At 36.2% G+C, this 20292-nt stretch overlaps 2 protein-coding genes across 2 annotated transcripts in view; both read right to left on the bottom strand.

Annotated features, from left to right (window-relative positions):
* Window positions 1–5357, bottom strand: part of LOC137393584 (arylsulfatase I-like) — a 28910-nt gene extending 23553 nt beyond the window's left edge. Inside the window, exons 1-3 of the mRNA XM_068080209.1 lie at window positions 5131–5357; window positions 2841–2952; window positions 1232–1283 (exon numbers count right to left, since the gene is read on the bottom strand). Of these exons, the coding sequence (XP_067936310.1) occupies window positions 1232–1283; window positions 2841–2952; window positions 5131–5320 (354 nt within the window). The 5' untranslated portion in view covers window positions 5321–5357. The remainder of the gene's footprint in view (window positions 1–1231; window positions 1284–2840; window positions 2953–5130) is intronic.
* A 4364-nt stretch (window positions 5358–9721) lies between these two features.
* Window positions 9722–20184, bottom strand: LOC137393774 (large ribosomal subunit protein mL64-like). Its single transcript, XM_068080464.1, has 3 exons — window positions 19741–20184; window positions 17724–17918; window positions 9722–10145 (listed from the first exon to the last, which is right to left on the bottom strand). The coding sequence occupies exons 1-3, from the start codon at window positions 20116–20118 to the stop codon at window positions 9936–9938; spliced, it is 783 nt and encodes a 260-aa protein (XP_067936565.1). The 5' UTR covers window positions 20119–20184; the 3' UTR covers window positions 9722–9935.
* Window positions 20185–20292: the final 108 nt, after the last annotated feature.

Here is a 20292-nt window from a genome sequence, read left to right as displayed (position 1 = left end):
TTAATATGGCCAGACTATTCTATTTATCCTTTCACGCGTGTGGCAAACATAGTTTTCTATTTTCTGACACCAACAAACTACATCCTCCATCGTATATTTTAGTTTATGACCTTTTTGTCATCACAAATTTCAATTCACTATCTCGGCTCCTCCACAATACTATGAGATTACCAACTTATAAAGAGCTCTGTTCAACTCATTCAATAATTCCTGATTTCTGTCTTTTCATTTTTATTTTGACATAAAACGAAAAATATCATTTTGTTGATGATGCAAGGCGACAGTCGAGGCGAGAGCAGGCGGATCCGGGGCAAGGGCAATCGAGTTGCTACTTGGCGACAAAAGCATGGGATCGTCTTCTACAACTTCGTCGCAGCAAAAGTGGGCGGAAACAAACAAAGCCAGGCAGAGCCTAAATGAATTTCTGAATGAAACAATGATGCAATTCTCACAACAAACAGTTTCATAGTAGTGCAATTTTGCAAATATGGCTTCAATACCACTGGAAAAACATTTAACAAGTAAATATTTGGATTTTTAAGGAGCAGCATTGATGGCTTGTTAACGACCCTGACACAACCTTTTACCGCTTTTCAACTTTAATACCCCAGCAAGCGACTAGCTACACAGCTCAACCCAGCAGCACTGGTCTGCTGTCAGACGAGCATGAGCTGCTCTCCTGTTGCTCCTCTCCTCCTTCTCTTCCTCTGATGTAGTGTTCAGTAAAGAAACTAATGCGATTTATGTATATACTTATATATTAGAGTTATCTTCTTATTATGGCCAGATGACCAAGATTATTGACCTCTGATCGGAGAGTTTTTATCGTCGCGCTTATACGGAAAATTAAAAATAAATCTGTTATTGCTTAAACTTAAATCTGGAACTATCTATTATTCAATACATCAAGATACCATACAAACAGTAGTATGGAATTTGACAGCACTTTACCGGCAGCATATGTATGAATTCAACCTGTCACGAATATAGTGACAGTAGCCTAAGGGTGAGCAGCTGCGCCTACTGTCAAAGAATGGTCTATTTATGAATTTACCCAGCTAAAGTGTCAGTCAAAAACTGTTTTATTTTATACCTTCTAGTACAGGAACAATAGAAAATAATTACACTAAATCATGCTGATGTGTAGAAGCAGAAATATATGTAAAAATAGATTAAAACAAACACATAATTATGCCAGAATGTAAAGGGAAAATAATTTACATGTACGTACATGTATTCCAGTCCGGGAAGGATACCTGCTGGTTAACAGAGCTGCACGAGAACTACAAAACAAATAGAATGGTCATAGTTCCCCAAAAGATAAACTATGCTGGTATAGAAACTATAACATATAACATCTATATGAATCTCAAAGTTTGTTGACTGTCCAGTTATATCGATTACAATCTAGAAATGAAAAATCCGCATCACAGATGATTTGATTCCGTAACCTCTCGGTCGACTACAATAGCCAAGCAAACAATGACTGTTAGCACATTCATTACATTAGTTAAAATGCTCATGCTTAAAGCTCTTGGGGTCGTGAACTAGCTCGGTTGACAGTTAACGTAATGTGATTTTATTAAGCAGTCCGCAAGCAGGTAGTTGTTTAGTAAAAGTAACTTTACCTGGTAATTCAGTAAAGATAAGCTTACCTTTTCTGGCTTACCAGGTAAGTTACTCAAATTCATTGGGTAATTATTTTATTACCCGTGCAACATCGGGCATTCGGCTAGTATAACATATAGCATCTCCTTTGTACAAGTGACATACATAACATCTCCTTTGTACAAGTGACATACATAACATCTCCTTTGTACAAATGACATACATAACATCTCCTTTGTACAAGTGACATACATAACATCTCCTTTGTACAAGTGACATATATAACATTTCCGTTGTACAAATGATATACATAACATCTCCTTTGTACAAGTGACATACATAGCATCTCCTTTGTACAAGTGACATACATAATATTTTCGTTGTACAAATGACATACATAACATCTCCTTTGTACAAGTGACATGCATAACATCTCCTCTGTACAAGTGACATACATAACATCTCCTTTGTACAAGTGACATACATAGCATCTCCTTCGCACAAATGACATATATAACAATTTCTTTGTACAAGTGATGTACATAACATCGCCCCTGTACGAGTGATGTACATAACATTTCCTTTGTACAAGTGATGTACATAACATATCTTTTGTACAAATATGACTGACCAATTAGGGACCTTGAGGAACAAAATGGGTGAGCAGTTTTAATACTATTACGCAGTTGGTTAGTCACAGTTGGTTGCTAGGAAACACCTGATAACCACTCAACTGTTTATATTAGGTGTCACAAGCTTAAGCCACTATCTTTACTTCTACCCATAATCCCTCAACTGGAAATGAAAGGAGCAAATGAATAAACACGGAAGTGTACTCGAAAAGCCAGCAGTCATTTGAACTGCTGTTTTTCAACTATTTCAAGTTCGCGGAGCTCGACAAAAAATGTAGCGTTAATCGTTCTTCTATATTTTTATATATTGCAGGTTTAAACTCAATAAGTGCTTCAGTCACACTCATCTGAGTGCATCTACACTTGTTGACAGTCTTTTTGTTGTGAGAGAAGGACTGTTCCACGCAGATGACTTCTTATGTAATTAATAGCTGAGGTTCGCACAAATTCAGTAAAATTAAAACTATGAAATCTGGGCTTGTTCAACATTGTTGTGTTTTATTTTCATAACTGCAATTTGTTTTTTAAGTAATACATTTTAAACAACCTCTGACATAAACAGACCGGCGACCTAGTTCAATAGATGTAATTCGTACTTACGCGGAGCATACAGGAGCTGTGTGGTAGTCTGTTAGCTCTATACCATTTTCTGCCAGCCAGTTTATGTTTGGTGTATCAACAAGAGGGTTGTGGAACCCAACATCATTCCATCCTGTAGCAGAGTAGGTTACAGTTAGAAAATCTATTCTTTTCTCAAAATAAAATGTGAATGTTGTTGCTATGGTATAATTGTTATCTTCTGATTTTGTGTCTGATTAGAGATACACATGAGAATACTTCAGTCTTTACTTCGAGTCACACCATAGACATATATAGAGTGCTGGCATATGAGAACCACTTTCTGATTGTCATTAGAACAGGAGGTGCAATAACACCTGCACATCAAATGAGGCTTGCACAAATACTAGCATCAATCAGCACAAGAGAGTTGCAGAAAAGTGTGCTATTGGAAACAGCTAAAATCTTGAGACGATTGCGCTGGGTGTATTTCAACCAATGTAATTAGTATGGCCACAATTATTCCATGTTACAGCGATGTACCCGCTTGGCCTAATGGATAGAACGTCTGTCTACAGACCTGGAGGTTCCGAGGTCAAATTTACTGCAACGTGGATTATTCGTACATAAAACTTTATCGCTATAACTGGACTATTGACAAACACTGAGATTTTTATATATATACTAGCTGAATGCCTGACGCTGCACGAGTAATAAAAATCAGCTTATAAACAGTGGTAGGTAATGCAGTTGCCATTGCTTAAGTCGTTCGAATTTAGTAACTTGAGCTTGTCTAAATCTTTACTATAATAAGGGCCGTGAAGCCAGCTTGTAATTGTTACGTTACAAGTTTCGTGTTACCCTACATGTCATGGTCTTCAAGCGTGCTAGTAATAAATGATAGAATTTGCCTGAGTGCTCCAAGCACACATATTTTAACCGCAGTAGTGAGTATGACCACAATTACTTTACTATATAGCGTTGTAGCTTCTTGGCCTAGTGGATAGAACGTCTGCCTGCAGACCCGGAGATTCCGAGTTATAAAATTATACATATATTAGAATATATACATGTATATATTAGAATAAATACATGTATATATTAGAATATATATTTTAATATACAATATATGAAACAATATAATACCTTATATTGTTTCATATAAGACTTGTCAATAACTCTTCATTAACATTGTCTATTAAAGAGCGTATTTCATTTGGATAAATTTGTTGAGATAGCCCTGGCTCAGAGCAACAAAGTATACTCTTTCAAAATTCTTATCAAATTCCACAACAGATGCCCAAGTTCTACAAAGTTAAATTCTGAATTCACCACTAGTTATACCCTATAGTAGGTTTGTGTAAGAGAAGCTCACAGCTGTGGTTTTTACTAAACTTTTTGTCAAACATGCCTATAAGTTTATATCTGAAGAAGGCAACTCAGCCTTTCCTTTCTAATAAGGATTACCATGAACTTATGGCTGTTATAAATCAATTATTCAATTGCATTTCGGTTGCGTACAAGGGACGTGGAATATAAAGGTTAACTAGAAAGAAGGTACAATTAATGAAACCACTACAATCTTTCTTACCTTTTAATTTTACGTTAGACCTTGTGGTAGTCTCAAACTGAATACTTGTCAAACCTCAACTTTCCATTATCCCTGCATGCAAATTTTTCGACATAAAATGGATTCGGAAAATAGAATGTCTCAAATTTTTTGAAACTTCAAAGCTTTATGTAAGTAAAATAGCTTGTAGAAATTGAGCTTAAACGATAGCTAGAGTAAGTTACAATATCTACTGCCATCACTCAATAAATTAAGTTACAACACATACTGTCATCACTCACTAGAATAAGTAACAATACATACTGTCATCACTCACTAGAGTAAGTTACATTATATACTGTCATCATTCACTAGAGTAAATTGCGATACATACTGTCATCACTCACTTTATTGTTGAACAAATGCGCTACCCATACAATCACGGGTCTCCAAAGTGGATTGACAGTAAAAACTTTTTGGTACTAATTATTACTTTATTAATTTAGTTTTTTCATTATAATCTAGTTTTCAACTGTAAATTTGTTTTAATTTTATATATAATTGGTCAAATTATTTATCATTTGTTTTTTATCTCTGAAACCAGTTAAACAAACCTTCACCTTCTTACAAGAATATTTGCTCTAGCGTGCTGCTGCAGTTTCAACTTTCTTTGTATCTCAAGGTTTCCCTGAGCAGATATTCCTTTATCCAGCACTTGTAGTAACCAACACGTTAAAAAGGAGGCACTCGCGTGTGCTGCAACATTACTATAAGATATCTTACCTTGATCATCGGCCATAATAAATATTATGTGGGGTCGACTCGAACAGTTTCTTCTTTCATTCCTTCTCCACCAATGATCCATTCTGTCCCTGCGTCTCTTAGTTGGACCATATTGCCCGAATGAGCCAGCAGATGCTGGTAATATTAAAACAGCAAGTAAACCAAACAGCAGGAGCTTACATTGGTTCATATCTGTTTGTCAGACAGTTCTCCTTCGAAAGACTACTCTCCTTTCAAACCAAATTATTTCTCAAGTATAATCACGCGAAATGCACCATTAGTAACTTGATTGGATAATATTTTTCATCCCGTGCTTAGGTATGATTGGATGATACCATCAATCTGCCTGTCAGCTGCTAATGGTTGTAATCCAAATATATTGCCGTAATTCATGGCACTGTTGTTGTCAAGGAGATGACCTAAAACCAGCAGTTAGCCTGAACAGATGAGTGTTTCACAACTATCCCCATTCTTGGGCTGGACTAATCATTTATCGCTTCCTATTTAACTCTCTTAGTAGGAACTATTCTGCCTACTGATGCTAGCATCAAACTTATGCACATTAGAGGTTTGATATTCAAAGCTTGTCTATCTATTTTCAATAGAATTATCTCAGTTGAGTCAGTAATTACCCTTGAGCAGGAACGAAAAATGTGCCCAACTGTTGTGTTCACATTTATGCACAGAATGACTCTACAATTTCAATTCGAGTAACAGATGAACACATTATTTATGAAAGGTACTGTTGGTGCAGTAAGCACCCCTAAACTGAAACCATAGAAATAACCTTCTATATGAACATTCTTTACAGATCTTACTGGGCTTCACTTGGGTGGAACATTCTCTCAACAACATGTTCTCAAGCAGAGTCTATTTATATGAAATGTAACTAAACTAAAATGTAGATCATTTGAAGCATCAGATTTTTTTTATAACTGGCTAAAGTTTATGTGAATATTTATCGAAGCTAAAAAACAACTAGTCATTTGATGGTGTAACAGGATTATTATTGTTTACATCATGCTAGTCCGAGTTCCTAAATGCTTCGACATATAATAAATAATCCATTTTAGGAGTAAAGACCAATTACACACAATTCTGGACAGACATGCTAGTAATATGTGCAGGTATGCTCGTGAAGGCAACGATAACGTTCAGTCGACTACGGTTAGATTTAAACTCTAGCGATACACCTCATCATCAAAGCATCGCTAGAATATTTCTCGTTAACATCTACATTCTCGCTGAAAGATTGATATTATTAGAATAGATTTAGGGAGGTGCCAGTAAAAGTAGGCCTTTATCTGCCTGGACAGTGATTTAGTTTTGTTTAATAAAATAACTGAGAGCTTGATCTATTAGTTCTTGTATATTCGCTTTAAATGCCAGATTCTACATGTTGATGATTCAGGTCAGATCCTGATCAAATCTGTAGGTGTCTTTTGCACGAAAACTGATTCTTCAAATGACCAGGAAATTTAGTGATTCCACATGAGAGACTCCGCTACACAACATGGTGTTTCACCTCACCGGAATATGACCCTACAGGACTTTTAATAGAAAACATTATGGCTGGAGTTTTGTTCAAAGGAAGTTGTTAGGGCATTACAAGAGGTGGATCACAATTCATCGTCATTCCTTTCAAAAATCATATCAAATTTTCCAACAGATGCAGGAGTTCTACAATCACCATTATAATGTCTGTTTGCTAAGGCACAAACAAACTCACAGCTGTATGGGTGTGTTATACCTTATTAGTAGTTATTTGTTGAAAATTATTAGTACTAGTTACACTATTGCAGGTAATTACAAAACGTACATACCTTGACGTTTTGCTAGATCATCTCAGCATCAACAGAAAATACCTGAGCGTCAACTATTATTTTTATTTGAGGCTGATTTTTAAAAGGTTTAATTTTGGCTACCAACTTGTTTTGATAACCATTTGCCAATCTCTTGGAAGCCGGAGTTTCAAGCATAAACACATTTCGTTAGACAAGGCACATTCAGTTGATTTATAGGCAAACACATGCTAGAACATAGCAAACTGACTTTTGGAGCAAATGAGAGAATGATCTCAACTGTTATTCAAATCTAAAACATTTCATATCACTGGCCTGGTCTAACCAGTTTCATGAAGAATGCATTGGCACACATACATGTGCAGGTACAATAATGATGGTTATTTACATTTCTCAGAGAAAATTGGTCAGGAGAATGCTAGCACCCAAATGCCAATTTACCCAGCAGGACTACCAGCAAAACATCTAAATATAACTACAAATAACATCCTCAAATAGTTGAGAACTAACAGCTGGTTTGGATGCGCTAAGCATCATTCTCCGAGGAAGTGACTCTTAATCCAAGGTATATTATGGTAGTAGCTCTGTAAACTAAGGAAATGGCTTCAGAACTAGAAGTACAGAAATTTATGTTCCCAATATAGATTCATATGGAACTTAGCAATAACAGGCAGATGCCCACGCACAACCTCGGCTATCCCCTCATATCTTCTTAACATTGAAATCTAGTGGTTAGTATTGCGTCATCATATAAAGTTGCACATTATGTAGTTATTATCTATTGCAGCTGTTATCGGCAGCTCTTCACTGACACAACAGGTCAGTGCACATTGTGGCAGTCCAGGTATATTATTCCGCAATAGCGGCATGATCACCCTAGTCAGGACAGTTCACTAGTACTTGAGACTCACTAGTACTACGTGAAACTAAGCCTTCCTTTGCTACGACTGCCTAACCCAGGGGTGTCCAAACTTTTTGCGAAGGGGGCCAGATTTTGTGTGTTAAAAATTTAGGGGCCAACCTTAGCGGACATTTTTTACATATAACAGCAATTAATTTAAATCAATTTTACCGAGCAAATCTGTGTTTCAAATTTGCTGTTTTATATTAATTTCAGCTATCTTAAGCATGTGTTTTGGTTCGTTTGAAACTTGCATGTCAAAATTGCATTGACATAATTGAAATTTAAAAAATCACTCAACTTCACTTTTTTAACACTAACTTTTTCGTAACAGTTGAACAGAAGTAATTGTACTTTTAGTTACAAATTAAATTTGAAACAAAACAATATCTCACCATGGCAGTTTAATATTTATAGAATTTTTAAACACATTTACAGAAAAATGAACAATTAATAGGCATATCAACAGGGGCAGGGCCATTTAAAATATAACAGTAACTATAAATGTTGATTGGATTTTTAAATGTCTTTATTAACCCAATTTATTAAGCCTCTGAACTTTGGTCGTTTTTTGTCAGTGCGTGTCAGTAACCCTAAGCAATCTGTCCAACGATCCGTAGTTTTTAAACTTTTATTAAATATAACTAAACATGCTCATAATAAAATGATATTTGGTAAAACATTGTTAAAAAGGTCGAGCAACCCACAGCAAATGCCATCAAGCAGAAAAAAATAGTGCGTCATTATTATTAGGGCCAAAACTATAAAAGTTTGTACGATTTTAAAAAAACTCGTAAAAACGTTTACAGTAGCATCATATCCACTGAGCACACGTTCATCATCATTTTATGATTCAAAATATATTGAAAAATTATTGTTAGTATTATAAAATTCATTAATTGCATCACAATCATTTATGACGACCTATTAACAAACGAGTCGTACCAATTTTTTGGTGATACTGTTCTAATAAAATTTGTTATTAAATCGAAGGAAGTGAAGATATTTGAAAACTGTTACAAATGGATGAGACATTGCTGGTCAAACATCCTGTGCAAGAATTAATCTGATTGGTCTACACTGTTACTTAGAAACTGCTTTTGTAAACAAAGCCATGCGAATGCCAAAATTCCGGCCATTAGGGATTTTGACACCCTACGCAATGCTGGAAAATCGGCTGTTAGGGTTCAAAGTGTTAACTCTACAGGCGGGCCAGATGTTATTGATTTTATGACAGAGGCTGCGGGCCGGATAAAAATTGACCTCGGGCCGCTTTTGACCCGTGGGCTGGACTTTGGACATATCTGGCCTAACCAGTCATGGATCTATTGAGCCTGAGAGCAACAGAAATCAACTCCCCGTTTAATCAATGCGCATAAAACAAATTGAACTCCAAGTAAGGAACGGAGATAACTAAAGACTACCCAATGAGCATAGAGATAACTTTAAGTCTAACCGATGAGCATAGAGATAACTTTCTAAATCTAACCAATGGGCATAGAGATAACTAAAGACTAACTAATGAGCGAAGAGATAACTGACATTTAATCAATGAGCATGGAGCCAAGCGCACTTGAATCAATAAACATTGAGACGATTCAAGACTAACCAATGAGCATAGAGATAACTCACGGCTAACCAATGAGTAAAAAGATAACTGATATTCAACCAAAGAGCACGGAGACAACGAAAATGTAACCAATAAACATTGAAACAACTCTGGACCGACCAATGAGCATAGGAATAATTCAAGCTCAACCAATGAGGATGTAGCCAAATGAATTTTAACCAATGAACATAAGGATAACGGAAATCGATTGATTCATTGAACACCGTAATTCTTTTTACTCAAGCCATCCTAGCAACAAGAATTGAGTAAAACTCAGGAGCCAGTTGAAAGTATGAATATAATTATTACAAAATCTCACATCCAAACCAAGAATTTGAACCGGCAGCATATGCTTTGCTAGACTACTGAGCTGATATCGTTTGACTGGTACCAAAAACCCGTTATAAACTGTATGCTCGACTTTTTCAGAAAGTCAGTCGCATGGAATGCACAACTGCTCCACCAGTACTCCTGTGTGCAACAACATTTACTGTCAGTCCTGGGAAGAACCAAGATCAGCGGTCAGCTGCGCCACCTGGTGAGCCAGCATATTCTCTTTCTTCTCACGTTTCAGTTTCCTCTTAGCTCTTTTGGCCTGTTCCTCCTTCCATTCGACCATCTGTTGGAATTTTATATCCTTACGGTCAATGTCATAGCCGAAGAACTCTCTTGCCTCCACCAGTAGCTCTTCACTCCTCCTTATCTGTAGTCAAGCAAAGTGAGTCCATAAACAACAAGACACAAAGTTGTACGAGCACCGTACTTTTCGGACTATTAGCCTCTACTTTTTTACAATGTTTTGAGCCATGCGGCTTATTTAGAGGCTGCAGCCATTTTGTGGTTTTTTCTTTCACCGCTAGGGCGCATTAACTGAAATCTCCAGTAGTGTGCCTCTAGCGGTAAAAGAAAAAACGAAACAATACTTAATGGTGCTGTTCAGTTAGGCACTGGGTTAAAAAGCGTAGGTTAATACGGAACAGTGCTTAATGGCACTGTTCCGTTTTGACAAGCAAAGTTGTTGCTAGGTTATAAAGCACCGTCATGAGTTCTGCGACCTATACAAAAGGTGCGGCCTATGTATTGTTTTATTATCGTTTTATTGAAAATAAAGCAGATGCGGCTTATATAGGGGTGCGGTTAATAGTCTGAAAAATACTGTAAATAGCTACATGGACTATGCAGCAATGCAGCACAACACTAGCTATATAATACAGTAGTTACACCACCTGTATACAACAGAGTACTAGTTATATAACACAGTAGTTACACCACCTGTATGCAGCAGAGTACTAGTTATATAACACAGTAGTTACACCACCTGTATACAACAGAGTACTAGTTATATAACACAGTAGTTACACCACCTGTATACAACAGAGTACTAGCTATATAACACAGTAGTTACACCACCTGTATACAACAGAGCACTAGCTATATAATACAGTAGTTACACCGCCTGTATACAACAGAGTACTAGTTATATAATACAGTAATTACACCACCTGTATACAACAGAGTACTAGTTATATAATACAGTAGTTACACCGCCTGTATACAACATAGTACTAGTTATATAATACAGTAGTTACACCACCTGTATACAACAGAGTACTAGTTATATAATACAGTAGTTACACCACCCGAATGTGGCAGTAGTAGTAGAGTCAACGTAATCATAATCAATCTTATTTTGTTATTTTCTAAACAATATATTTAATACCATGTTGCTTCTACTAACAGATAAAAAATAATATATTGGGACATTTTAGTTGTACATGTAAAACAACTAACAACCCTTTTGCATCTCACCTAATCAAAATATATCCTCCTTGAAAATAAAGCTGGAACGATGCCCTATTGCTGTTGATAAAAATGGCAAAGATAATACCATAAAAATTTTGAAAACCTGAACTTCATAAGGTAAGCTATAAGTATCAACCGATCACAGTCAAGCAACACAGCTGCGGCATACAAGTCAAACCTCAAAATTAATTAGGATTGTCTTATGTACTCCCTGTCCACAGAAAGTAAGACAATCCTAACTACATGTATATCTAATCATAGACAATATAAAATAAACTAGCCTTCAGGTGTAGAACACTCCTAAAAGTGTATACAAACCAATATTTGATAGTTTTAACAGTGACTAGCGATAGGCTCACCATGACATAAGAGAGCATATTCACAAACTTAGTGTAAGTATAAACAGCACAGGCTCAAGCATCGCTAGTAAACAGTATTCATTAATAGATAAATCAAAGGCTCCACTTAACATAAAGTGCTACTCTAAAGAAGTGTGTCACTTGCGTATATAGACGGATAGCGTTGAGCTTCAACCGTCTAGCATGATCAGACAACTACAAAATACTAGGCAGCAATGCGCATGCATCACATGAGGTTTCAAACACTAAGGTTATTAAAATAACAAATTATTTCAAATATTTCAATCTTTAAAATTAGAGCCATTACAATTAAAATTTTACCTTAAAGGTTGACTTGCAACAAAATTCACATTACAGTTATTTGGTATCAAAAGATCCAACATGTCTTACTCTGTTCTGTAGTAGGTGCCAAATATGTGAAAATGTGATTACAAGCTCTTAAAAGCTCAAAAACAAAAAGCCGCCTTAGATTGGAATCTCTTGATTTCGATGACGTATCCGCGGATTTTGGTTATTGTCTTGTCACGTGATGTTCTCGCGTGAATTGAAAGGCCAATACAAAGCTCAATATCAAACTTATCGTAGCAATAGTTTATGACAAACACTTCGAGTTTTACCTAAGACCCCGTATCAAATATAGATGCTCGCTACTTTACAGTTTCAGCTTGGCCATTTCGTCCGACTATTCAACATACGTGTACATGTCCGAGTTGCGATCATAAAAAATGTCAAATTCTGAAGAGTTAAGACCCTGGCGTTTCGAGTCTGACGCTCTATCTGAAGAAGATCCTCAACAGAATCAAACCTCCCAGCAAGTAAGCACCGCCACTAGCCAGCTCTTATGTGCCAAGCTAGCTAGTAGTAATAGTTTTAGCTTGAGAGTGATAGAATGAATATTATTATTATATACATGTATATGATTTTAATAATGATAATTATCGCTTCATATTGCGAAAAAATAATTACAGATTTTTCTCGAATGACAACATTAACAATTTTAATATTTAAATCTAGTGCTGCACTGATATACTGTTGGATAACATCGACCTGATGTATTAGCTATGGTTGCGTAGACATATCTGTTCATTTCTTTAGGAGCTAATACCACCGGCTACAGAGTGGTGTGTCTGCAAGCGCTGTCAAGACATGCCATCTCTTCTTGAATGTTTGTGCTGCCATGATGCTGAGTTTGCGCATCGTCTCCATGACCGTGGGGAGCAGGAATGCCTGTGTATGCATCCTGGTGTAGACGAACTTGCGGCGCCAGCACCCCTTGAGTTGGCGTGGAATAATTACCTGCGATATCATAGTGAGTTGGATTTTCATTTAATGCCAATAACACCAAAGCTATGCTAATGTGTCATGCATTATCTACAATTCTTGTGTTACACATTTAATGCATCGGTTGAACACACATATTTTGAACTAGTGGAACACAAGGAGAATTGTTATATTTGGCTTGTACACTTACTACAGTAGAGAGTGTATTAGTTTTATGATTTTATTATATAAAGATCGAGATTATTTTGATGATCAGCAATTGTTTTTCAATAATTGTTTTGGTAAATAATCTATTCCCATTTGGAGAGCCATCGCCAAATGCTCGGAAAAGGTTGTGTGCATACCGCAATCTTGTGTTTTGGTTTATGCCGCAAATCTTGTTTGCAAGTCTGCAAACTCTTCTTCATCATCCGCTGGTGGGAAAAAAGCCCGAATCTTAGACACCAAACAGGCAGGTAGAGGCCGTCGCTCACCGCGACGAATTTGCAGCATAAGCCAAAACACAAGCTTGCGGTATGCACACAACCTTTGTAACAACATCCATTGTAATGGATCTCACTCTCAGGCCGTGGGAAATTAGATCGGACTGGCATCGCTTGAAGCCTTCCAACTCCATGGCATTAGAGCTGGTGGTCTCCGTTGACTGCAAAGTAAAAAAGTTACGACCAACAATCACTTTCACATTATTTGAATGAATTATTTAGCTAGATCAGCAACTTCATGTTTATGTATTAATAACTACTAAAAAATTTCGGTTTTTGTCAGGCTGTGAAGTAAAAACTGTCAAAGTTTTACCTTGACAAGATGGCTGCGGACTATTAAACCGCAGCTCTGATCCATCATAGTGTAGGCCCCGTATAGTGCGCAATGCCCCGGACTATCACAACTACCGTCACCTGCCAAATCAAGCTCCCAATCGATTGCTGCCATCAGTCCCTCGTTATGCAGGGTGTACTGCTCAGTAATACACTGTAAAATATTGTAAAACTTCATTATACAAGATTAATTTGTATCATTATCATTAGTCTAAGAATGTAGAATCCTCTTCCCCCTTTTTGTGTTATATTATGATGAAGAATCAGAATTTCAAATTATAATATATTTCGCTTGAAGGATGACATATTTTCATTTCAAGAAAAAAATTGTTTCTAAATGTCATTATTCAGTTAGTGTGCCTAGCTTTTACTCACATTTTCCAAGTTTATGGGTAAATATTAACACTCACACCATGTAAGTATTCTCTTTGTTGGTAGAGGCAAACGCTGTGGCTTGGTATCGCGATGTTCAGGAGCGACAGAAAACGGAGGTTCTGCGTAAGGCATCCGCCAGAAAAGAGTGATGCAGCTGCCAGCAGGGGGTTGATGACGTGAGCTCTGTTCACCCTGGCAGTTGTTTCCCAAGTGTACGAATGGTGACAGGAGGCACATGTAACCTTGAACTCTAACCATCCGCCTTCTCGCACCATCGTGAATGAGCAGGGGAGGGCGCAGGCGTGACAATGAAGTAGTCGCTGGAGTGCTGTCACACTTACTATTATTTTCTCCTCTTTGAAGGAAGATTCGGGTCTGAAATTACAACACAATAGTTGACTTGCAATGAGATTTGTACAACATCATTTCCTGTTATTATATCATATTTGCTTAATCAGAGAAAGAATAAATATATAGCCATGCAATCATGACACAGATTTTACAAAACCTTATCAGAATCCATGATATTGTAAACATAAAAATGTGAGTAACAACTCTATGGATATTCTTTATATTTTGTCAAGTTTGGTTAAGTTCAGCTCTATCTTATATGTAATTGGAGAGTGTTTGACGCTGGCCAACATAGCGCTCAAACTCTTCCCAGTTTTCAGTGGTTGGCACAAACTCTTCATCATCTAATACTAATAATAATCATCTAATAATACTAATATGCTATTAACGATGATACCAGAAAATGACTATTTTATATAACATATCTATAAGTGAGTGGGGTTAAGAAATTTGGCGAAATTAATCGTGAAACTTATAACATTATTTTATCAATTATAGATTAATATATTATGTTTTACAGATAGATATGCAGTATGAATTAGTTTTGTTATTATAATAAGAATAATACACGTAATTAAAAAGATAAAATACTAATAATATCATATTACAATTAAATGACATTAATATTGTAATATTAAATACAGATTAATACAGTAGTATTAGGAGAATACTAGAAAATAACCTGAGTTACTACTACTAATACAAGTAGTTCATAAAATAAATTACTCACGTGCTTTGGTGGCATGTGGAGTATGCAAACAGGTTAGAAAACATGTCGTCTTTGAAATGACGAAAACAAAGGTAAGAGTAAGCAGGCGAATAAAGAAAGTTTGTCACATCCAGCTTCACCCAGTTGCTCCACGCCCGGTGAAGGTCTGGTCGTTTCTCTGCTCTTGGCTAAGAAAAAAGGTGCTTCTCAGCTTGCCAGCTGCACAAACACGATGTGGCGCGTTAGAGATTATGACGAATTGAAATTAACAAGTTTAATACGAGAAAGCGTATCTGTTATTTGCGATAGATCAAACTTGAACTGAAACTAACATTATCTGATCATGTGACTTACAATTCCCGCCATATGGCGCGAACAACTTCTACAGCATTTTTCGACCATCATAGCGGACCAAAAGGGTCATCATTTTTATCAGAGGATGATATGCAATCGTTCAAGCTAAGCTTAAAAAATTAAACATATTTTTATGCTATGTTTTGAGATATCAGTGCTCAAAGTTGCAGCATTACGATGCCAATAAAATAGACGCGTAAGAACAATAGACATGGTTTTTATCGCAAGCGTGAAGTATATTTGTGAAAATAGTTCGACGAATAAGGATGCATGAAAGTGTAAACATAAACCATCTCCTACACATACGTCACATTTTAGCCGTTTTGGAAAACGAATCCAAACTAGGGCGGTCTCGTGTCGCTGCGATTTTCTGTTCGTTTTTGAGCTTTTAAGAGCTTTTAATCACATTCCCACATATTTGGCACCTACTACACAACAGAGTAAGACATGGCAAATCTTTTCATACCAAATAACTGTAATGTGAATTTTGTTGCAAGTCAACCTTTAAAATTTTCTTGGACATATATGTGACTTTTATTGACTGGCAATTCATAACAAGAATGAAGTAGAGTAAAACAGAATAGAGAGCAGAATAGAGTAGAGAGTAAAACAGAGTAGAGAGTAGAATAGAGTAGAGAGTAGAATAGAGTAGAGAGTAGAATAGAGTGGAGAGTAGAATAGAGTAGAATAGAGTGGAGAATAGAATAGAGTAGAGAGTAGAATAGAGTAGAGAGTAAAATAGAGTAGAATAAAGTAGAGAGTAGAATAGAGTGGAGAGTAGAATAGAGTAGAGAGTAGAATAGAGTGGAGAGTAAAATAGAGTAGAGAGTAGAATAGAGTAGAGAGTAGAATAGAGTGGAGAATAGAATAGAGAGTAGAATAGAGTAGAGAGTAAAATAGTGTAGAGAGTAGAATAGAGTAGAGAGTAGAATAGAGTAGAGAGTAGAATAGAGTAGAGAGTAGAATAGAGTAGAGAGTAAAATAGAGTAGAGAGTAGAATAGAGTGGAGAGTAGAATAGAGTAGAGAGTAGAATAGAGTAGAGAGTAGAATAGAGTAGAGAGTAGAATAGAGAGTAGAATAGAGTAGAGAGTAGAACAGAGAATAGAGTAGAATAGAGTAGAGAGTAGAATAGAGTAGAGAGTAGAATGGAGTAGAGAGTAGAATGGAGTAGAGAGTAGGATAGAGTAGAGAGTAGAATAGAGTAGTGAGTAGAATAGAGTAGAGAGTAGAACAGAGAATAGAGTAGAATAGAGTAGAGAGTAGAATAGAGAGTAGAATAGAGTAGAGAGTAGAATAGAGAATAGAGTAGAATAGAGTAGAGAGTAGAATAGAGAAGAATAGAGTAGAGAGTAGACCGGAGTGGAGAGAAAAGCAGGGTGGAGAATGGAGTCGGGTGCAAACAATGACAAGACAATTCAAGCCATCAGATTACATTTCAAAGTATAAGCCTTTCACAAACTCTGCTTGAGAGAGCTACCAATAATAATAATAAGACATGTAAATTAGACAGCGGTTGTAACGTTGAATATAATAATAATAAGATATTTAAATAGGTAAGACAACCTAATCGAGGCTATAAATTGAAAGACAGCCATAGTAGTTTTGGAATGAATTAGTGCAAAGACGGTACAACAAAAACAGCGATGGTTGATGATAAACGTAACATATGAGAAGATATATTCAAGCAGATCAATCAAATGATTTGAGAGGGAGTAATAAAAAAGCCAGGTATATGTATTGAGAGAACGACAAGAAGGTAGAAACATTTGATTGAAAGAGCCAGAGAAATGAAACTAGATTTAAAATCATGAGAGAGATTCAGCACGACTGCGTTAAACTAGGTCATGAGGCGCCAGCTGTGGTAAGTATACTACGAACTGTAGATTTGGGCAAAGGTCTACTGTACAGGTTAGGTATCATAAAAGATGTAAAACCAGTATAATATTTGATGTTAGAGAAAGTAGAAATACTAAAAAATGCTGGAATAATTTGGAAAATCGCCAAAGCCTGAATATTAGCGAAAACCAGCAAAGCAAAAAGTGATGCGTAGGTGTGTTTGCAATGATAATGCGATAACCCAAAGTTAACCAGGCTGTATAAAAACAGCGAAAACAACTCACTTGACCACGGCATATAGGTTAGGACTAGCCACATTTCATTGCAGTTACCTCATAGCCCAATACACACTCCACCAAAACACCTACATTTATGCCATACCGCATGTATATCATACCTGCTCAACATCTTTTTCAACCTTTTTCGTTTTCCTTCTTCGATACTGTGCCATATACTCGTCCATCTTGGCCATATTCTCCTCTATTCTTCTTTGATGAGTGTCAAATTCCTCTTGCTTTGCCTTATTTTCAGCTCTTATGTCTTCGATGCGTTCCGCAACTGGCTTAAAAAACTCTAACTTGGCTTTTTCCCGCTAAATTATAAATGAAATAAACATCAAAGAGACAGGTAGTCTCTGCAGCAAATATGACCAGAATCATCTGACAAGATTTGTCGATTGGGTTCCTCTGAAATCCGTGTAACGCTAAATAGCTAAACTTTGGAGGGTAAAATAAGCAAAATATACACACAAAAAACATTAACCCACAAAAAGAAAATCTCATTTTTTATCCTCTTTGCTAAGTATAGGACAATTTGATATGTTTGATAACCAAGAGTTATTTTCCTTAGAAGTAATCTCGAACAGACCTACGTAATTGGCTTGCAAAGGATTGACTGCAATTGTTATAATGCTCTGTCTGTTTCCAATGAACTACACGTACATACATGTATCACTACGATGCAGACAAAAATAAAGCCCTCTCTTAGCATGCAACATTTGCTAGATTACCCAGATATAAATTGCTTACAACTTTCTTACAAATTGCTTGCAAATTGCCACCTTTGCTTAGAGACAATCTTGGTAAATCGAAAAAACTATATCGGCATTTTTCTTGGCACGATTGACTTGTGGTCTAGGCCAAAACAGAACTATTCAAAAACTAATTCAATAATAAATATTACGATAAATGATAACAGCAAAATTACGCAATTAATGTTTTCCTATTGAAAAAAGCCAAAATTGAGTGCGTAAATTCAGCAACAATCTCGAGAAAACACGAAAAGAATGAAAAAAGTTAGCTATAAGTATAATTAAGTTTATACTATATACACATATTTATAGCATTTTGGGAAAGTTTGAGCAGGTATATATTCTTCTAGTAGCCCAGTAAAGAATGGCAGGCGTAATAAGTATGACCAGAATTATTCCATAGTATGACAACGTGGCGTGGTGGTTAGCGCGTGTCTGCAAAATTTGTGTTTTCGAGTTCAATTCCAGTGCGAAGCGGTTTTTGTTCCTATTGCTAGCAAGCGTGCGCATTTTATCGCTATAATTAGACATACGACAAACAAACAGACATTTAAGTATATACATATCACTGTAGTTTGCTTGAGTTAACTGACCAAATATACACTGACACATGTAACTATACAGTATAAAAGTGTAAGTAGCCCAGGTTCAACAGGTTGGAGTTGAAATAAAGCAAGTCAAACCTACTAATTGAAACATTATCTAATGTAATTTTGCATAATATATATAAATATATTATATATATTATAATATATATAAATATATTATGGCTGATTAAAATTGTCATTTACAACATTAACACAAATAATGAACAAAAGGTTGTCTAGGCAAGCTAGTTGTCTCCTGGCTCATACCACCTTCATAAAATAAAAACAAAGCAACTTGGTTAGTGCTGAGCTACAAAAAATGACTAACACAATGACTAAATTTTGTTGATGTTTTGTCTCAAACTCGCAAGTTTTTTCTACTACAATGATTACGGGATTGGTAAATTAAAGCTTGCTCTTTAATCTTATACTTTATTTGGGGTGAGCACCTAATGCTGCTTGATTCGCTACCAGTCGAGAGTAAATAATCTAGGATACTTAATGGAGCTTACATACTTGCAGAAGCAACAATGTTTGCTTTTGACTAGAACGAGTTAGTATGGGCAGCTACTATAGCCCATGTGTGATTGTATTAACCAATATTGTTCAACTCTACTGTATAGCAGTAGAGTTACACGATCGATCTAGAGAAAGAAAGAAGCAACAACCTTCACTGCAGCTCGATTTACGTATAACTTAACTCGAGCTGGATAAACAACAACTAATATTATTTCTGATGAAATAGTAATTTAACCATAAAAAATAAACCTGAGCATAAAAAAGTAACAACTTTCTACCTTAATTTCTTCTGCAGAAGGCCAAAGGGTGGGTAGATCAATTGTTACTCTCTCGCGGCCAAATCTTGCATACGACTTCCTTTCAATTCTGGTCCTATGACGCTCGGCTATCTCATTAGTGGATTTGCCGTAATCTAAGGAAGAATATGCAAGATGAGACTCAGGTAATGACCATTCTATCGGAATATTTTTTAAACGTTTATGCAATCTTGGTTTAAGACGAGATATGTCAGTGGACGCATCTGTAGAGCCCATCAAATCATCATCAATATTTGAAGATTCGTTTGCAAGGCCTCGTCGAAACTGTCCAACAAACGCTTTGTGAGCATGTGTTGAAATGAAAAATCGACAGCGCACTGTATAAAGTACGCCGGTCATATTAAAGTTTTTACCCAATGTAAAATTTAGGAGGACGCTGTTAAAACTGCCATGCTTATTAGCTTAAAGTCCTAATACAAATTATACGTTTCTAGCGAGCGTAGTCCAATATCTGAGATGGAAATAAGATTTTGAGGCTAGTCAATGATACCCATGCAATTTTTTTCCTATTTT

This window comes from Watersipora subatra, chromosome 4 (assembly GCF_963576615.1).
Source record: "Watersipora subatra chromosome 4, tzWatSuba1.1, whole genome shotgun sequence".
NCBI lineage: Eukaryota > Metazoa > Bryozoa > Gymnolaemata > Cheilostomatida > Watersiporidae > Watersipora > Watersipora subatra.
Note: the sequence above shows the minus strand (reverse complement) of the source record. Positions and strands in the feature narration are given on the sequence as shown.

What these genes read in the sequence shown, in the direction of transcription:
- LOC137393774 (XM_068080464.1), bottom strand. Translation starts at nt 20,118, where the DNA reads ATGACCGGCGTACTTTATACAGTGCGCTGTCGATTTTTCATTTCAACA. An exon ending in CTTCTGCAGAAGAAATTAAG is followed by an intron (nt 17,919 to 19,740) that starts GTAGAAAGTTGT and finishes TTTATAATTTAG; the next exon opens with CGGGAAAAAGCCAAGTTAGA. An exon ending in TTGAAAAAGATGTTGAGCAG is followed by an intron (nt 10,146 to 17,723) that starts GTATGATATACA and finishes GCTTGACTACAG; the next exon opens with ATAAGGAGGAGTGAAGAGCT.